The 21,640-nt window shown below is 38.1% G+C and overlaps 2 protein-coding genes across 2 annotated transcripts; both read right to left on the reverse strand.

Moving 5' to 3' along the window:
• Positions 1-13,699: 13,699 nt before the first annotated feature.
• On the reverse strand, positions 13,700-14,767 carry LOC104232870 (uncharacterized). Its single transcript, XM_009786154.2, has one exon. It carries the CDS (start codon positions 14,727-14,729, stop codon positions 13,974-13,976), a length of 756 nt encoding a protein of 251 aa, XP_009784456.1. The 5' UTR covers positions 14,730-14,767; the 3' UTR covers positions 13,700-13,973.
• A 692-nt stretch (positions 14,768-15,459) lies between these two features.
• On the reverse strand, positions 15,460-21,410 carry LOC104232869 (ethylene-overproduction protein 1). Its single transcript, XM_009786153.2, has 4 exons — positions 18,785-21,410; positions 18,155-18,446; positions 17,763-18,072; positions 15,460-16,134 (listed from the first exon to the last, which is right to left on the reverse strand). Exons 1-4 carry the CDS (start codon positions 20,803-20,805, stop codon positions 15,899-15,901), a joined length of 2,859 nt encoding a protein of 952 aa, XP_009784455.1. The 5' UTR covers positions 20,806-21,410; the 3' UTR covers positions 15,460-15,898.
• Between the last annotated feature and the right edge of the window lie 230 nt (positions 21,411-21,640).

Below are 21,640 nucleotides of genomic sequence, written 5' to 3' on the forward strand. Positions count from 1 at the left end.
GTTTGGATCTTGGTAGGATTTTGATTGTATGGTCACACGATCTAGTAGGAGGAAATCCATCTGGATCCCTGAACACTTCTTCGAATTCGCAAACCACTGAATCAGTTAGTCCCGACACAACCTCCTGTTGATCCCTGCCATTGGATAACAATTGGGTTGATAGCACGTACCGGCCCAAGTCCAATAACTTCTTTAAGACTTAGCGTATGATGCCTCCATCGGCCCATGTCATTTAACATTAAAGTGATAACTTTGTCTCCTCTAAAGAAATATATGCTGAGGGGCCTAGTATAGAGCATAATAGGCACCACTAACTTTACCCAATCCATTCCCAAGATAATGTCACTTCCCCTAGCTCTTAACACACTCATGTCGAAAGTGAACGCCTCTCCGTTCATGGTCCAGTGGAACTCCAGGCAGCAGTGCATGCACCACATCCACTGCCCATTGGCAACCTTAACTCTCAAGGATTTCTTGAATGGTTCGATGTGTCAATTCAGCTTTTTGAGGAGATGGGGTCGACAAAGCTATGCGTTGAACCACTGGCAATTAACATTGCAACTGGTTGACTTTTATCTAGGCCAACGATTCGTATCATCTTAGGGGTCTGATTGAAGCCCAGTATCATATTAAGGGATATCTCCCCTTGTTCCTCCTCGCCACCTCCAGGGACCAATTCTGCTAACTCCTCGTCCAAGGCTTTCACGAAGGTCTCTTCCCCTTTCATCGCATTAAGTTTAGGTCTGCACTTGTGATGCTGAGTCCATTTTTCATGGCATTTGAAACAAAAGTTGAGCTCTCTCAAAGCCTTTAGTGTAGGGTTCTTAGGCAAAAATGTCCTTCTCTCACAGGACGGACTGATATAGAAAAATGTTGGGTAGATTTACTAAGAAGAGGTGGGGGGTGTTACTTAGTACCCTTGCAGAACTATTATTTGTTGTACCATTCTGTGAGACCTCATATAACTTTGCCAAGTTATAAGCTGCCACCAAAGTCTTGGGTTGGATACTTTAACCATGGGTCTTATCTCTTCCTTCAAACCTCCCACAAAACATTAGACAAAATAAAGTTCATCCAAATGGGGTCGTACCACCTGCACCCTAATATGCAAGTCCTCAAATCGCTTTTGATAATTTGATCACATCTACCCACTGCCGTAAGCAATTGAAGGTGATGAAAACTTCCAAGGGATCTGTGCCATCGCACCTTTCGTATAAGTCCACACAGAACTGACTCCAATATATAATACCCCCATGATCGATCACGTAGAGTCAAACCAATTATCAATCTTGTCTTTTGTCGTCACGACAACGTAAGTCATCTTAGCTTCCTCTGGGACTTGGTAGTAGTTAAAGTAGTACTCACACCTCCGTATCCAACCTCTAACATTGTTCTCAACGAATTCTAGAAATACTAACTTAGCCTTCAGGTGGCAGGTGGCAGAGATTCACTGATGAATTCTATTGGTGTCATTTGTGGTTGATCAGAAAAGTATGGGGCTTGAGCTGAAATGGACAGCGATGGGTGATGGGTTAAGGTGGATGTATGGAGTGGAGTATGGGATAAGTAAGGAGTAGTTGGGCATAAGTAGGGTAAGGTGAAAGTTTGGCATATTAGGTGAAAAGAGGGGTAGTTGGGTCGAAGTAGGATGTGTTAGTGGGTAACTGGAGTTCGAGGGAAATTGGGCTGGTGGTAGTATTTGGGGTAGTTGGCCGACGTGTATGGAGTGAGGCCCAAAGATGAGGGTGACGGTACATACGTCCCGAATGTGGGTGGGCCTTGATGGTTCTGTCTCAATAGAGGCTGGACTGGTCCACTAGTCATGTAAGAGTTGTTGAAGGGTCTAGATATGGTCAAGAAAATGGGAATAGTGGATTGGTGTATATGAGGAAAATAAGGGTTCATGGGCACAAAATCTAGTGTTTTGTTTAGGGTTTGGACATTTCTAGAAGTAGGCAATGGTAAGCTGGGCGGGTCTAGAATTAGGCCTTGACTCACATTCACTGAGCTCGGCATCATAGCCAGGGATGGAAAGGAAATAGGTGTGATCGGTGACACTGCCGTTTGAGGGGCTCTAGCTAGAGATGATTGACCCGTTTTGATGTAAGAGCTCCCCGGAGCCATCGTCGCCCTAGAATCGTTAGTACGACACATATCCCGAATAAGCATTTTGATTAGCAGCTGAGACTCGTCGGTTCTGTGCTGCGCCACCTCCATTTGCTGCATGCATTGGTTTGAGGCTTTAATGAATGATTATATCTAAAACTCCAAGGAAGTTAGAGTAGGTGTAACCTCCAATGTTCGAGGAGGATTCATCATTGATGCCAGATCGAGCTCAAATACCAAATGTAGCAAATGCTATGATTAAAAATTAAGAAAATTGATAGAAAAGGAATTAAGAAAACATAAATGATTTTTCATATATCGATAACATTCCAAACACTATTTCTCCCCTAAATACTAGGTCTGTCTCTACCCGAGTCAAGAGACCAAATCAAAACAAAACACGTGTCCTTCCAACTACAAGGCTTTCATTATTTCTTTGTAAATAACTAAACTTAAGTGCCTAACTTACAAGGACTCAAAAAGTGAAATAAATAACTTGTCCAACTCCTAGTCGAACTTGGATTGACTCCTCTAATTGACCTAGGTACGAAATTAGAAATTTCATAACACCAAGAACTTAAGTAAGACCGTAGAAGCAAGCATAAACTCAGGTTTAAGATGAAGTTATAAACATGATAGATTTCATGGTAACATCCAAATTAAGTATAGATTATTTCAAGAAAAAATAATATTGTCAAACAGGAGATAAAATTTATATGTACTGATAAGCACTAAGGCAATTACAACACACACTTCCTGGTTTTCAGTAACAAATCCCAAGTCAAAAATAATTTTAACTTTCTTAGTGAAAAATTATAGAAAATGACTTTTGCCAAAAATGGCTATCACTACTACAATATCCTTTTCCTCGTCTACGTGACAACATCCATTACAGAGAACTTGCATCATTTTTAATCATTTTAGCTTTGCTATGTCCCTTCTTCCTTCTCTAATGCACTACTTCCTAAAGGCGATTTGCACAATGTCTATATTTTTTAAACAACTTAAAAGTCCCTTGATCCACCTCATGCAAATTCTGAGTAAATATTATTTCTAAGTAAATAGACATTGTCACGCTATTACCAAAAGCAACCATAATATTGCCTTGATCTATGAACCCCATGTATAAATGGCAGTCTCATAATCATGAGCACCTTTTTCTCATTGATATTAAAGCAAATATACTTGTTAGAAGCTAAGCATCCACCAGACTGTATAGAGAACCAGGTTCTCTGTGAGTTTCCACTTAAAATACTGATGAACCAGACTGTATAGTGATCTGGTCCTATATCAATTTGGTACAATGCTAACTACTGAACAAGTATGTAAATGGGACATAGGATAAGTTTCCACTGTATAGAGAACCAGATTCTCTATAAGTTCTCACTGTAAGCAACAGACTGTAAAACCAGCCAGTATAAGGAATTGGGTTCTCTATTTGTTCCCACAGTAGCTCGGCAGTAAATAAAGAACACATAAGATTTTTACGTGGAAAAATCCCAACTCAAGGGGACAAAAACCACATCCTAAACTTGTAGGCTTTCAACTTCACTAACTTGTAAACCCTTATTACAGGACACTTTGTAATAACTCTATTACAAAGGATTCAACTCAACTAACTTGTGGTACTCTTACCAAAAGCCACTTTGTGACTCTCTAGTTACAAAGACTTTAACTAACTTGTGATACTCTCACCACAAGCCACTTTGTCATTCTCTAGTGACAAAGACTTTAATTACTCTAACTTGTAGTAACACTATTACAAGCCACTTTGTAACTCTCTAGTTACAAAGACTTTACAACTCGACTAACTCTAGCCAAGATACAAACTTGGAGGGTTTGTGATTTTAGGTTTCCTAAAAATAGCTTCTAAGAAAGCAAGATAGGAGTTACAATAAATAACAATTAACAAAGACTCAACAAACCTAAAGACTTGAGATATCTTCAATCTTGAATCCGGTCCTTGAGGTTGCAACAGCTTTGTTCTTGAGAGAGGTTGTTGCTAGCAACTGAGAGAATATTTCCTTTTCTGATTTTGAAAGTGTTGAGAAATGTCTTGTGCCTTGCACCAGGTTTATACTACAAAAGGTGATGTCAAATTTTGGTTAGTACATGCCTTTTCTCAATGGGAAGTGACTGCTACATTGTCTGTTGCACTATTGCGTGTACAGTTGCAGGCAGTCACTTTCTGCAGTTGTTTTTCAGCTGTACAGTTGACTTATACTTCTGTCAGGGGAACACCAAGGGATCAGGTCCCTAATCTGGTTCTTGTAAGTCTAAAGGCACACTGCCCAGATTATCTTGAGTTGATTAACTTGAATGATTGTTCCAGGCATGCTTCAGGTCCTTTATCTGGTTCTCTCATGAAGTAATTCATTTTACCTTCCTTGATTTTATTTATACGTATGTGACATCACTTACAATGATGTAAGCAAGGTAGGTAAAAAGCCTTCCACAGAAAGTAGATTGTTGCACTATTCCTGTACAATAGTGTGTGCAGGCAGCAACTTTCCTACTAGAGAGTTGACTTCATACTGTCTCCTTGGGAACTGGTAGGGACCTGTTCCCTAAGTTGTTCCTTCTACTCATCCTCACTTGAGCTATTGCTATCAGCTTTGAGTACCATGTTCTTTTCTTTATTTGGTTCTCTTCTTTCACTGTCTATCTTCCTCTTCATCTCGTAAGTCTTCAGATTTCAAACCAGCTCTTCTATGGTCAGCTCCTGCAGGTCATTTGATTCATTAATAGCATTCACCTTGTTTCCCAAGGGCTGGATCCCAACCTAGAACTTTGTGATCTTAAGGTCTTGTAAATGTGTAATAGGTTCTTTATCTAGTTCTGGATGGTAAGTTTGTTAGATCATCAAAATACAAAGTAACGTACTTATGCCCAAGGTACTTATAACCTATCAATTTTCCCCTTTTTGATGATGACAAACTTAGAATTTATATTCCATTTTAGAACCAGATCTCCACATTGTTCCCCCTACGAATCAGCCATATTCCCCATGAGAACCAAACCTAAGGAGCTGATCACAACTGATTCCTCAAGACTATTTGGCAAATCATCAAAACTCAAAGTACTACAACTTATCAATTCCCGCTTTTGATGATGACAAACCCAAAATTAATATTCCTCTTGAGAACCAGTTTCCTCACATGATTTCCTGCGGATCAAACCTATACTCAACATATTATCAGCAATGTTCCCCCTGCGAGGCAGAGCTATCTTTCATGCATGACACAATATATCAATGTGATTCTGTTCCTCTCTCATGTTGAATCATGTTGACACTACACCTATATAACTTCCCCCTTTTTGGTATCATCGAAAAGAATAACTAAAGAAGCACAACCAAAAAGAAGTTCAACAATATTAACTCATGCCACTTGGGCAATACATCATAAACAATAACAAGAACAACAAGTGAATATCATTGCACAAAATAGAGTGATTGCCCATAGTAGAGTGATTATAGTAAAAGCACAGTAGTTTCAACAATACATAATATAACAATTTAAACAACTGAAGTATCAATGTCATTAAATAGAGGAATCAAAAGAGGATAAGAATTCAAGGGAATTTGGAAGGATTGAAAGACATGGATCACTGGGCAGTGGGAAAAGTAAGGGGCTAAGGCCTTGATGAGCTCGTCCATTCCTTCATTTACTTTCCTTTGATCAATGATCATCTGCTCTCTCAGTTCCTCCACCCGTTTCCTCAATCTTTCATACTCACCTTTTAACTTAGCAATCTATTCTGCCGAGGGTCTTCGAGGACCAGGTTCTCAACCTATCTGAGTGGGTTGAACCATCAATCAGATCACCAAGAATCTCCCCAAGCTTCATCTCATCAAGAACCGACTCAGTCCCATGCACATATAGCATCAGAGTGTCACATAAAACATAGAACTTTTTACTTCTTCTTCATAAATATTGGGTCTCGGAGGAACAAAGAGGTGATTCTATTTTTTCGAACTCAACAATGTCAAGAAGTTCCTCCATTTTTTTTAGCAATATCAGAGTCAACACTCTGCCTAACAACACGTTTTGAGACTTCAGAGTCTTCTACCTCTGCAAACATGATAACTCAACTTTTTGCTTCTGTAAGGAACCAGGTTCCTCAATTATACTACCCTTTCTACCCCTGAGTTGCCATGTCTCCCTCTTTCTCTTCTCAATATGTTCACCCTTATCAACTGTTGCATCTTTCTCAGCCAACTTTCTTTTCTCCATTTGTTTTTTTAAATAAAATTTTCACAAATGGAGATTCTTCCACGTCATCCTCTCTTCCACAAGCACCACATCAGCAGTTTACACCACTTCATCATCAATCAGCCTGCTTTTCTTAATCTTTTTTACTGGATCAGAGATTCACTTAAGCACAAAATCTAAGAGAAGAAGATCATCATTAGAATTAACATCCTAAGAAGGATTTTAGGGACCGGGTCCTTATTCAGTTCCTCTCTTTTTCAGCACATTCAACAATTCTTCCATCCTTCAAGGCTTCTACAAACCCAGCTACAATTTCATCTTCACGCTTTAGAATATTAGATCTACCATGTTCCCTTTTAGTTGAATGTCCATCAAAATCTACCAAAGAATTCTTGGGGTTTTGATTCTAATGGAGTTAGTTTTTTTTTTTGAAAAGTGAGAGAGTTGGGTTCACTTCTAGCATATTTGGAAAGAAAGATTATTTTGAGACAAGGTTGATTTTGGTTATGAAGAAAAGAATTGATTTTATTTGGGTGTAAGATAGAGAAGTGCCTTTTTGAGGGCAACGAGTCAGTTCAAAAAAGGTTTTAACATTTTGGACTTCAAGAGTTAGGAGGAGAGGCAGGAGAAAAGCATAAACAAATTAATAAAATGACACTTCAGCAGCTTAAAAAGGCATATAAGTATTGAAGAGACTACTAACCTAAGTCACAGGAACCAGGTTCCGTGACGGTTTTTAAAATTTTGAGCAAAGACTCCTAGAAGTGCAATGTCACTCTTACTTGTTTTTGTCCTGAAACTGCCATATGTGTATACCTGTAACAGTATAGATTTGAGTTAAATGTCACCGAAAAACACTTTTTAGCATTGTACATTTCCTTCTTAACATAGACAATCATCGAGGGACCAGGTCCTTAGTTGAGCTTGGTCAACCCCAACTCCAGACAATTTCTTTCAAAATATTCTCTGCTCAGTGCCTTGGTGAAGATGTCTGCTACCTGATCCTTCATCTTCCAGAACTTCATACAAATCAGAACCTTTTCAACATTGTCCCTGAGAAACTGGTGTCTGACATCAATGTGTTTTGTCCTCTTGTGTCGTACCGGGTTCAAAATTTTGAAGGGATGTGAACTCTTTTGCTTCTAGTTGGATACTTAAACTTCAGAATTTGAAGGACCAGATTCTTCCATATGTGAATCGTCATTGACATCATCAGAATTATGACTTCCACGATTTTGTTCTGCATCAGGAGTACCTAATGTTGCATCAACAACCCTATGATCAGCTCAATTCGAGGTGATAGAGGGATCAGGTTCCTCTGTGCCTTTTGGAGATTCTACTACATCTCATTCATCCTTCTGCTTGACTTGACTCATCAAATCGGTCTTTCCATTTGCAATATCTATAGCTTCACCATGAGCATTTGTGAATTCTCCAGCTTCATCTGCTTGGTTTTGTGACCCTTTTGCCACCATTGTTGAGAACAAAACATATACATCCAAAAGCTCTTGGGTAGGTCAACTTGGCTTTTCTCCCATTGAGCAGTTCCTAGAGAGACTTCTTGAGAAGGGATTTGATCATGCATTTGTTAATCAAGTAGCAAGCAATGTTGACTGCTTCAGCCCATGAACCAGGTCCTCAATAACCAACTTGTTCAACAAGTAGAAACCCACATGCTCAGTCATCTTCACCATAACTCAGCATCATCATCAATGACACTTAGGCATATTAGATCACCACCATGCAGGGACTTAAAATCAGCAATGTAAACATTCTTGTATCTTTTGGCCACAAGCACCACCTCACTAGTCACAAGATTTGTGACTGTGCATATCTTGGACAAGAATTCCTCTTTATTTCCCTTGTCACATATTTGAGAAACACTCAAGAGACTTTACTTCAGGCCGTTGACATAGTACACGTTTTCAATTGAGTGAGTGAGTCACTTCTCAATCCTTCTTACTCCTAGAGTGTACCCCTTTTAGCTATTTCCAAATGGTACACTCTCTCCTTGCAGGGCCTTAAGTGAAAGGAAATCATTTGTACTTCCAGTCATATGCTTTGAGCAGCTGCTATCTTTGTACCATTGTAAGCTGCTCCCTTTCATTGTACCCTGCACAAGAAAATCAAGAGTTAGACTTAGGAACTCAAACGAGTTTGGGTCCCTTGTAATGATAGAACGGGTGGATCAAACTTCTTTTTACCCATGCAGGCAACACATATTTTCTTTTCTCGGAACCAGGTTTCTCATCAATATGCCTCTTTTCAACAAAAACTTTATTTTTCTGCAACGACTGAATTTTAACTTTACAAGAGTCCTTGTAATGAGAAAAGGGGTGAATGAGGGCTCTTTTGGTCTAAGCAGGCATTATACATTTTTTATGTGAAGGACCAGGTTTCGTAGCAACAGTTAATTTTTTAGCAAAAACTTTATTTTTCTGTTGAGACTGAATTCTGACCTTACAATTTTCTTTAAAGTGCCCAGTGTTGCCACAGTGAGTGCAAAGCCAATTGTCAGGTACAGTAACGTACTTGGTATGAGCGTTGTAGGGAGTCTTTTCCCTTTGGAACCCGATTCCCTACCTGTTTCCCCCATTATTTGTGTACAAGGCAGTGATAGCATTAGAGGACCAGGTCCACTTGAGTAATCTTTCAAGATCACTCTTCACTCTACCTAGTTCTTCTTGAAGTTATTTGTTTTTCTCAAGCTCAACACACAGACTAGATTTCACTAAATTTAACTCACTTTCAAGCTTAATGTATGCCTCACTTGAAACTTTCTTTCCTTTTTGAGTGTTCCCAGGCCTACTTTCCATTTTTAGTTCCTCAATTGTTTTCTTTGGGTCTATACCCACAACTAAATTGGTCATCTCGCTCATGCTTAATGTTAACAACCTTCTTAGTTAAAACCTCTTTCTCTTTCTTCAGACTCTCAATGGTTTCTTCTAAGTCTACAACCCGAACTTCAAGATCTTCTCAAGATTGTTCTGCTTCTCCCAGTTCCACAGTTAAGGCATCGTTATCATTTATAAGACTATGATACGTATCAATTAAAACACTAGCCAAAGACATGTTTTTTCGAAGAATAATACTTTAGATTTCTTTGAACATCAAAGAAGTTTACCTCATCATCATCATCTTCTTCATCCTCATCAGATCAATGCAAATATGGAATCGTATTTTGCAGCTTTGCTTTCAGCGGCCATCATGGAGGTGTCTTCCTTTTCATTATCACCCTCAAATTCACTAGAGGAATCTCCCTAGGTAGCCAGAGCTTGCTTTACAATATTGTTAGCGACATCACTTCTCTTGAACTTTCTGTCGGGGACCAGGTTCCTCTTACCCACCTTGTCAGCATTGAGTTTTTAATGGACCTGATTGTAGAGAGGACAATCTTTGATAAAATGTCCTAATTTTCTGCACTTGTGACTACAATCGTATCCTTTAGTGTTTCTGCTAGAGCTACCCTTCTTGGGAATGCCTCCATTTCTACTAATTATTTTCTTAAATCTTGGTGGCTTGTAGGTTGATCGACCTTCCTCAAAGTCTGGTAGAGCATCCATGTAGATTCTTTCTAGGTATTAACCTTTTAGAAAGAACCCGCTCTGATACCAATTGTTAGAAACTTAGCGTCCACCAAACTGTATAGAGAACAGGGTTCTCTGTGAGTTTTCACTTAAAATACTGATGAACTAGACTGTATAGCAATTTGGTCCTATATCAGTTTGGTACAGTGCTAACTACTGAACAAGTATGTAAATGAGACACACGATAAGTTCCCACTGTATAGAGAACCAGATTCTCTATAAGTTTCCACTATAAGCAACAGACTGTAAAACCAGGCAGTATAGGGAATCGGGTTCTCTATTTGTTCCCACAGTAGCTCGGCAGTAAATAAAGAACACAGAGGATTTTTACGTGGAAAAATCACAACTCAAGGGGACAAAACCACGACCTACACTTGTAGGCTTTCAACTTCACTAACTTGTAAACCCTTATTACAAGCCACTTTGTAATAACTCTATTACAAAGGATTCAACTCAACTAACTTGTGGTATTCTCACTACAAGCCACTTTGTGACTCTCTAGTTACAAAAACTTTGACTAACTTGTGATACTCTCACCACAAGCCACTTTGGCACTCTCTAGTGACAAAAACTTTAATCACTCTAACTTGTAATAACACTATTACAAGCTACTTTGTAACTTTCTAATTACAAAGACTTTACAACTCGACCAACTCTAGCCAAGATACAAACTTGGAGGGTTTGTGATTTTGGGTTTCTTAAAAACAGCTTCTAAGAAAGCAAGATATGAGTTACAATGAAGAACAATTAACAAAGACTCAACAAACCTAAAGACTTAAGATATCTTCAATCTTGGATCCGGTCCTTGAGGTTGCAGCAGCTTTGTTCTTGAGAGAGGTTGTTGCTAGCAACTAAGAGAATATTTCCTTTTCTGATTTTGCAAGTATTGAAAAATGTCTTGTGACTTGCACCAGGTTTATACTACAAAAAACATCACCTTAGTGATGTCAAATCTTGGTTAGTACATGCCTTTTCTCAATGGGAAGTAACTGTTGCACTGTTGCGTGTACAGTTGCAGGCAGTCACTTTCTACAGTTGCTTTCCAGCTGTACAGTTGACTTATACTTCTGTCAGGGAAACACCAAGGGATCAGGTCCCTAATCTGGTTCTTGTAAGTCTAAAGGCACACTGCCCAGATTATCTTAAGTCGATTAACTTGAATGATTGTGCCAGGCATGCTTCAGGTCCTTTATCTGGTTCTCTCATGAAGTAAGTCATTTTACCTTCCTTGATTGTATTTATACGTGTGTGACATCACTTACAATGATGTAAGCAAGGTAGGTAAAAAGTCTTCCACAGAAAGTTGACTGTTACACTGTTCCTGTACAATAGCGTGTGCAGGCAGCAACTTTCTTGCTGAAGAGTTGACTTCATACAGTCTCCTCGGGAACTGGTAGGGACCTGTTCCCTAAGTTGTTCCTTCTACTCTTCCTCACTTAAGTCATTGCTATCAGCTTTGAGTACCAGGTTCTTTTCTTTCTTTGGTTCTCTTCTTTCACTGTCTATCTTCCTCTTCATCTCCTAGGTCTTCAGATTTCCAACCAGCTCTTCTATGGTCAGCTCCTGCAGGTCCTTTGATTCAGTAATAGCATTTGCCTTGCTTTCCCAAGGGCTAGATCCCAACCTGGAACTTTGTGATCTCAAGATCTTGTAAATGTGTAACAAGTTCCTTATCTAGTTCTGGATGGTAAGTTTGTTAAATTATCAAAACACAAAGTAAAGTACTTATGCCCAAGGTACTTGTTACCTATCAATACTGTTCATGGCAAAACCAATGAATGGAACCTTTAGAAAAGATTCCAGCAACACATTAACACATCAAAGAAAGTGTTAGGTTTTTAAATCTCTCTCTAATGAATACATGAAGGTCCAAAAATAGTACTAACATTTCTTGTTGAGTCAGATAACTATTTCATAAACATCTTAAAATAAACAAATTTATAATAAGGCGATTGAGAAGGATCAAACGTAAGAGTGAAAGAACTAATCCATGTGAATTCACCATCCACCTTAGTAGATGGAAGATCTTGAAATTCTTGTGGGGTTACAAACAAAATTGATTCCACTACTGAAAAGCCAGAGTAAAAGACCATTGCACGATTGTGAAATCTTGAAGCTGTGCCCAAGAAATAAAAGGGAAGGCAGAACAATTTTCCAGCTGGATAAAGAAACATAATTGATTTAATTAGTAACAGAATTATAGATGAAGAATCCACAAGGGAAAAGAAAAGTGGGGTTGTTTTGAATAGTAGTTGTTGTAAGACCATGGGCAAAGTAAGGGTCGGAGACAAAAGAAAATCATTGTTTGGATACCAATTAATTAATTTGAAGGTTATCAAGGATTTTACAGGTAAACTGAGAAAAATTTGGGTTAGAATATTTTCATTATAACTAATAATCTCTGCAGACGTTTGATCAGATGAACTTTTTGACTTTTTCATCACTCTGTCTTGCAGCTTTTGCAATGAAGCGAGAATACTTTGACGAAGTAAACAATGACTAGCTTAACTAATCAAACTCATTAATCGGATTAATTCAACTTCCTTCGAAAATGATTTTTTTTTTTTAATTTTCAGATCACGAAATCAAAACTTCATATTAAGAGTGAAAATATCTCATTCATCCAACCAGAATAGCACGAATGACTACCTTATTACTCCTTAAGTTCACTTTTATTTGACACGTTTTGACTTTTCACACTCTTTAAGGAATAATAAATGAAGTGCGTAATTTACCATGATACACATATTAATTGATGTATATTTTATTGAATTTGATAAAATGATTTGAAATGAGTAATAAATATTGTAGGTACAATAGGGAAAAATTTTGTTTTCTCTTGATATGCGTAAAGTGACAAGTAAAAATGAAAATATATTTTTAGTACACATGCCATAAAAGTGAATGGAGGGAGTATATTATAAAGAATGACTACCCTTATTATATAGACCTCCGCTTTAGTAACATTCAGACTTCCTTCTAGATTAAGGAATATCATAAATAACCCCTATGTGTAGATAAAAATTAACGGCATTAAATTCTAGCACATTTTGATCTTAACGCCATCCTTTTAAGTTTTTACCATTATGTCCCCTGACAAATTTAACTTTTCGTTGAAGAAGAAAATAAATGCAACTAGACAAACAACCATTTGGCTAAACACATTAATTTTTGAATCTATCAGCTAGAAGTTAATACAGATGGTGAAAATATAAGATATCTAATGCAAATTAAAAATCGAATAACAGCTTACTGATAGAATTGCTTATTTGTTTCTTGTTGATCATGTTAATTGGTTTGACTGAGCCGTTGTTAACTTCATTTTACTTTGAAATTTTGATAATGATGCAACTAATGGGCATCTGAGGTCTTCACTATAAATTTGAAAGCAATTCACTTGTGTTAATGGGGTAAGAATGAGTACCTTAATTAAGTTAGGATTTAGTAACTTGTATATAATGTAGATATTAAAGTTGAAATCTTTATTACAGTTAGTGCAACTGGCCTCCTTTAGGAGTTAAGATTATGTAGATCATTGGCAACTAAAATTCATCCTAAAATTTTACGTTTTGACAATAATATAATCTAAGCTTGCTTAGATAGATTTTAAGCAGCATATTTTTTCTTCTTTTCTCCTCTTTTACACAGAATTTATATTTCTTTAGGCGTATAAATATACACAGCATAACTAACCATATCCATCTCCAAGACTTGCAGCTTTCTAATTACCTTCATGCACACCAATGCTCATTTTCAATGCTTTGAACTATAATATACATAAATAGTTAAATATCCTGCGAAAAATAGTACTACATATTTATATTTAGTCAATACATAGTCATAAAAGACGTAGTGGTACGGTAGTACTTACAAAAGAAGGAATGCTTCATCGATGGAGCTCGTACACGTTATAGGCAAATCTCGGGCGAGTTCAACTGAATCCACTACTTTTAGCTCAAGTCACTTATAGCTATCCAAAAAAGTTAAAAATATAAATATATAATAGATCACAACCATTTAAGCATGTTAACTCTAAATCTTGAATTCTCCTATGATACATGTACGATTAAAATTTTGGATCCGCATCTGATACATGCTTGTCTCTGTTGCTCCATTGACGTCTCATTCTTGGAGAAACTGCCACTACTGAATTCTTCACACAACAGGGCTTAGGCTTAATCCTCCATGGAAAAAACATGTCAAGCCCACATGATGCTGCCTTGGGCAATTTGTTACTACCAATTTCTTCATCATCTAATAAATTCTTCCTATTATTTTCCAAAGCAGATGAAATAGCTAGTTCCTTTGCATCTTGAAGAAATCTCTGAATAATGAAATTTGGTACCGATGGCCTATTATTAGTACTCCAATCGTACGAATCCTCGATATTTGTTGAAGTATTTGATTTTCTATGTTCTGTTTCAATCTTGTCGTCTATCGACTCCCCTAATGAAAAAACATCAAGAGCATCTGAGAAAACATCATGGTTGTCATTTCTAACATCATTTTCGTCGTCATGATCATCGTTGTCAATATCATCATCGTAGACGTTAGTACTTGTTACAGCTTCTTTTCTTGTATGCCACATGCATGGTGGTAATTTTGGAGGTGGTACAATTTCAATGTTTGTTACCATTTCCTTTGGTTTTCCAGGACTTTGCTCCCAAGAAAATGGCACTCTGTTAAAAATTTCCAATGAAAGTTGAGGTGGGATATTTGTGCTAGACAATGGCTTTTCACTAGAACGCCTAGTTGACAAGAGAGGAGCACTCAAATCTAATTTTCCTGAGCATTTTTCTTTCTCTTCTAGTTGTTTTTCCATGTATGTTTTTAAGATGTCAAGATACTACATCTATAACAATGAAGATAAAAGTTATGACATGACAAAAGTTGAACATTTGTGTGAGTATGGTTAAAAAGTTTAGAAGTTGTCATAATTGTCAATAGTTGGAGCTATGGGTTTCTCGTGGAGTTCAGCGAAAAAAGTGCAACTTTTATTTGGTCACGTCACAGGTTACTCAAGACGAGAAACATTTTTATGCCGCATGGCTTCGAACTGTGCTTTTATGTTATGGCCAGAATATCTTTGTAGTACGAATGATTACCAATATTTAGTTGCATTAAAAGAAGCTACATACGGTGATGGATATAACATGTTTGCTACGGATTCAAGCGGACCTAGCATTTTTCATATAGAATATATATTTCTACGTAATAGTTACTAAATTTTCAATAAATATTAAAGTGCGAACTGATAATTCTAGAAGTTTAATAGGTCTAACAGCTAGATTTTAAAGGTCGAACACATCAAATTTATAATGACACTACATAGAAGGTGAACATCCACTCTTGGAAAAAAGAAAAAAATAAACAAGAGAGAACAAAGAAGAAAAGATGGAAAGTGATGAAATGAGAAAAAGAGATATAAGACATTTATAGTCTGAATATTCACCCGAATCCTTTTCCTAACTTACTGCCATGGAAAACTATCACATTGGTACAAGTAAAATCAGAAGTTTGAAGTATGTAACAGTCTCTTAGCACACAAAGAATTGTCTCAACAAAGTTTAGACATTCATTGCAAGCTGCAATTTTGATGAAAAAATTCCTTTCAGTTTCGAAGATACATTGTAGAACTGTCTTTGCGGTGGGACAAAGACAATAAAAAGTATCTGAAGTATCCTACTCTATCAAATTCACAAATACTTCGCTATGGTTGACCAAAAAATTTATGTACAGTTGATTCACTCATTCTCTTCAGTAGCTCTCTCCGTTCGAGATTTTGATCTTTAATTTCTTGTTCTTTTGTTGCAATTGAGCATGCATAATGGTCATTGCAAATCCAGTTTGAATATCTATATGACAAAAAATTTAGAACTCTGAGCACATAGTATGCATTGAACCTGTGTGTACCACAAAAAATTTAGGCACTGGCTCCCAATTCCCAAATAACAATCATGAAGAAGAAGCTCAATATGGATTCTTTCTTCTTCACGTTGGTAGTTGTTCTTTAGCTCGTTGCTGTACTTTCTGATAGAGCTCAAGTGTATCTGCATGCCTGGATTCGAGACACAGAGCTGCCTCACAGTCTCGAATAGCAGATGTGAGGTCACCCATTGAGTCATGAAATGCTGCTCGAAGATGGAGTACTTGTAAGTCTGGCTTGAAAGAAATTGCCTTTGTTAGCTCCGCTATAGCCTCGGTTTCCTTATGGTCATCCATCAGAACTGAAGACAAGATATTCCAGAATTACTTTCTCAGTTAGAAACTTGTAGCAAAGTATATTATTACAACACATTAGGACATAAGGTCTGCAATAAACGAGATACAAAGTGAGTGAGGGGAAGGCAGACACAATGCATAGGGCCGGGCCTTTGTCAGAGCGAAATGTTTCATGTTATGTACTAATCCATGTTCAACAAACTACTCTACCACTTCTAGGTCAGTTCAATAAGCTGAATGGCCTAGAGTCTAGGTGTTCGAAAACATTTTACAACCTAAGGGCAGAATAATGCCGAGATGAAAAAAGAGAGGGACTGGCCCCCAGGGCCGAGCTCAAGTGGCAAAGGGTGGTGGATTTGTGTCTTGGGTCACAGGTTCAAGCCCCCACACCATGCAAAGCAAAGTCTGGTATTTAAGTGGAGAAGGGTAGAGGGGCGGGCCCATTATCCACCGAGTTTCGAAGGCTGCGGTTGGTCCAATGGATCGGCCCTAGACAGATTTCTCGGTCATCAAAAAAAAAAAGAGAGAGAGGGACTGAGTTCAACTATCGTGTTCTCAGACAAGTTAACCAAGGAAATGTGAAAAAAAAATTGTTTTTCCATTCTTAAAAAACTTTGATCAGATGGCATTTTTTTTAAGGCCATTGAATACCAAAAAACTCAGAGATGCATAAAGGTCTTGTTCCATAAACAAAATAGATATGATAGTTGGGACATCAATTCCTATATACTGATGCCCCAAAAAACAAAAATAAGGAAAAAGTGACATTTTAAGACAGTAGTTAGATATTCAAGCAAAAGAGCCTGGGGACTGTGAACCTCTCTAATAGCTCCTCCGATAAGAAACTGACGGATGAATTTGATGCTGTGTCCTAAGGAGAGTAGCATGATGATGATACGAATTGAGGTTAAAGAAAGAAGTGAGGATTCATATTGCCGATCCCAAGGCATAGTTGTCGTAGTTGTTGTGTCCTTGGGAGAGTAACTACTCAATTCTTGGGCAATTGTAAGTGTAGGACTGTATGTAAGTACAATTTAACCCAGCTTTTGACCACAACTGAAAGGAGCTTCAACTCATTTTCTTTGCACAAATATACTATAATATATCAGTTAAAGAGCAGAGTCACTTTAATCCTGACTGCTGTTATGCAGTTTTACACAATACATTCAAATGGCAATAATTTACAAACTGCTGTACAGTTTTACGAATGCTTGGATGCAGTTACCTGTCCTTCAATTGGAAAGCATTCTTTCCAAGCAAGACTCTTCTTCCAAATTGGTCTAGAATTAGAACCGTGAAATACAAGTAGAAATATCATGATTCGTTAAATTACTAGACTAATTTTACTTCTGTTACCACCACTTGCGTTCACCCTGTGGGCCCTGAGACTTGGTTGGACAGGAAAAGTTCAAGTGAATTCAAAAGAACAATCACATAATGTCCATGGTAATCATGAGCATACATGATGCCAAAGCATGTCTGGTTTACCATTTGATGATCTTTTAGACATTATAAGCATGTTGAAGGAGAGGATTCGTGGAGTTTGGTTAAACCTCACCAGAACACGAGGAAACACAATCAATCACTCTGTACTCAACTAGTATGGCGTGAGAATAAGCCAAGTGTAACTTACCAGCTGCTCTGTATCTGTATGGGTATGTTCGGAGGGGATCTAACTTTGTTGCCATACCAAGGTCACTTTTAGCCATTTCACGATCACAGTATTCCGAACGCTTCTCATAAGCAGATGCATTATATTTTGCCTTCTCAATCAACTTTGTCATCTCATCATATGCTAATTTCCTCTGATCTTTTAGATGGTAAACACGTGCCAGACCCTGATGGGCTCGTGTATGCTTAATATTCAGGGCATTTGTGTAGCAATCAATTGCATTATCTAGCTTATCAACATCTACATAGACACTTGCTAGATTACTGAGAGCCTGCAGTGTGCATTGTAGTTTTCCAGTAAATCTCTTGTTCCCCAAATTCATGCATTAGTATCTTACTGAAAGGAACACTCACCTGGCCTTTCCGGAGACCATCTGAGGGGCACCTAAGAGCTTCCTCAAGCAGTTGTATAACATACAATGAAGATTCAGAATCAGGACTTGTTTCTGATAATACATATGCTTTAAGGAAAAAGGCTTCAAATGATCTCTGGATTGAGATTGATTCTTCAGCTTTAGCAATTGCTTCTTCACGATAACCTGTGTCATATAATATCCATCCTTCATAGACTAGCCTTTCATGCTCAGAGGTTGCTTGGTTTCGTGCTTCTCTCAAACTACGCATTGCTGCCTTGTGGCTGTTTAATCTGTAAACAAGTGCAAATCAGTCCCAGGGAGCGTAAAGAGAAACTACTCGATACATCTCCCAGGTATTCACATTCAGCTTCTCGAGCATGAGACAGGGAGTTAAGCATCTAACTTATACAATCACTCATAGATTTCCATTTTCCTGGACAAAAGTATCTCACTGAGGAAAACTAGATAGTATTGATATTATGCAGTTTATCAATGGCTTTAAGCCCCTAGAGCTTAAATTTCTTCAGAGTGGCTGAAAGCAAATAGAACAGCACATAAAGATGAATTGGACCAAACATGATTGTCAACAACAGAGAAACTAAAATGTATGTAAATAATAAATGCATACCGTAGAAGTAGGAGAGATTGCCGGAAGCGTAAGAGACTCTTTCCTGGGTCGTTGGCTAACATATGATGGACAACAGCTAAGGAGCCAATATCATCTACAGAAGACCATCGGTCATATAGTTGCATCCAGCAGTCAGCCTGACTGCACGGCTGAACATTATGACTTAGAATCTCTACCAAGTGTTCACCTTGCAACTTCCCATGGAACATCATGTAACGGGGATTTAAAGTCAAGAGTGCCCGTGCATCCCTTAAAGCTCCTTCATAGTCCTCCAGCACAATTAAAAACCAAGCACGAAGCTCTAGGCAGTCTGGAGATATCTTAAAGCCAAGTATCCTGTTAATCTCAGAAATAGCTCGACCAAGTCTATTCTCCTCTGCCATTGAAACAGCTCTGTACTTGTATGGATAGGAAAGAGTTGGATCCAGTTCAGTAGCTGTACTCAAATCCATTGTCTTTTCTTTTCCTTGACAATACATTGATCGCTCCTGATACATCCACCCAGAAGGTGTATAATCAGATACGAGGGAGTTCATCAACTTATATGCCTTGTACATATGCCCGCGCTTGTACTTGGATCTGGCAATTCCTACTAAGGAATAAACATGACCCGCTTCAACAGCTGCCTCGAACCATTTCTGTGCATCCTTGTACTCTTTTCTTTCAAGCATCACACAACCTAATTGGTGGAACGCTAGTTGCTTCTGCCAGCTTTCACTTGCACATTCTCCCATCCTTTCCAACAGCATAACCGTTGTATTCGATTTCAAGTCATCCTCCATAGCTGATTGGCTCAGAAAATAGTACAGCAAAAAGGAAGCATGTCCTATGTAAGCTAATCTGTCTTTACCTTCTGAACTGCAGAAGAGCCTTGACACGTTTGGATTGTGCATTGAATTTGGAAGTTCCCTTAAAAATACCTGTAAACATGCTGCCACTAGAAGATATGCATTCCCCTCCAGCCCATATTCAAAAAGCAACATAGCAGTATCCATGTCAAATACCAAAGATGCTAAATACGCATCACAAACAGACTTCATCCCATCGCAACAGAACTTGTTGGCTAATGACAGGAGCTCTAGGACAATGTCTGGGTCGAAAGAGTCCATGCTTTTTGTTCTGCTAAACATCTCAGCAGCTTTCATCCCCTTTGCGGAAATCTCATTTTTTGAAAAATTTATTTTCTCCCTTCGCGAGTCAATGAAGCTACCATACAGCATAGCTTCAAATGGCCTAGAAAGTGATGCTATGTTAAATCTCCTACACCTGATCTCATCATCTCCAATGCAAAATGACATGTCAAAATCCTCGTCCTCCTCATCGCCACGACTCAATGAAGTGGAGCATTCTTCATCCATGTAAATTTCAGTATCCTCATCTTTTCTCATACCCCTGTCACATATACAAGGATCAGTAGCTGATTCAGGATTATACCCCGCCAACAAAGCACTGCCCGGGCATTCCATGCTTCGGCCACAACAATCCATGGCCGATACACCAATCAACTCGTCCTCCCTTCGTTCAAACCTCAACCAGGCAGAAAGAACAACCTTGGAATGCACATCAACGGCGTGTAGCCTAGCTGACATAAGGCACCTCCTAAACAATTTAGGATCCGGTAAGCCCCTAAATATGGCACATTGCTCAAGATACATCCTTGACTTATCAAACTGAGCACAACCCTCCATCCTACGATACACATCAGCTAATGTCTCCACAAAGTTCATAGGTTTGAGACAAAACTCAATCTGGGGCTCAAGTTGATCCGTTTTTGGTAGGCCATAACTGGCAAAGGCTTCAGCTAAAACAACCGAATTAACCTCATCTTTTGATTGAACAGCTTGAAAATTACTATTGGATCTAGACCTAATAGAATTTTTTGACAACAGGTTTTGTAAAAACTTCTCACCTACACCCCCACCCCCACCATCAATAGACTGATTAAGGGCATAAACTTGTGTTCCCTTACACCCTTCCATCATCTTCAAACTACGCATTGTTGTAAAAATGTTATGTTGCATATTCCCTCAAATTCAAGATTCTCCACCAATATAAACATAAATATTCTAACGAAAATATTACGCACAATAAAGAGGATTGTCACACACACAAAAAGACTCGAATTCAAGATTCTCCACCAATATAAACATAAAAAAATTCTAACCAAAATATCACACGCAATAAAGATCACAACTTTACAAAGAAATCTCACCTGCAAACACCACCCTTTTAGGTAAACAAGAAAGAACAAATAATACAAAAATAATGGTGCTGCAGGCTATTTTGGGGACTCACAATAATGGGTCCTTATTATTATTTTTCTATTTCCTTCCAAAACCTCACCTTTTTCTGGGGAAAAAAAACGAAAAAATCGAGTCTTGGTGGGTTTTATTTCAATTACTTTACCTGAAGAAGATATAACGAACTCAACAAACTAATTCTTTGTGATAGATAATCATACGTGTGTTTACAGTGTAATAATAGGCTTGGTTTTTGTACAGAGAAATGGGTAATGGGTATATGTAAAAATCCGTTAAAATCGGAGAGCCGCTGAAGGAGAAAAGTTGTATTTCAGCGCGCCATCTTTTCCGACAATACCCGCTTTAACCGACCCGTACCCGTTGGGCTGGTCGGATGAATTCATTATTGGCGCGTGATCTAAGACGTGATTCCTTTATTGGAGATTAAGGAATAATAGCACTTTTGGTTCCTTAGTTATTGATAAATTCTGCTTTAATCCTCGTAATATATGATTCAACATCTTTAAAGATTAAATAATGAAAATGTGTATTATTGGCCCATTTATATGGAGAATATGTTATTTTTAAAATTATATTGCAACAAATATGGAGAAAC

The sequence above is a fragment of the Nicotiana sylvestris genome, chromosome 7 (genome assembly GCF_000393655.2).
Source record: "Nicotiana sylvestris chromosome 7, ASM39365v2, whole genome shotgun sequence".
NCBI lineage: Eukaryota > Viridiplantae > Streptophyta > Magnoliopsida > Solanales > Solanaceae > Nicotiana > Nicotiana sylvestris.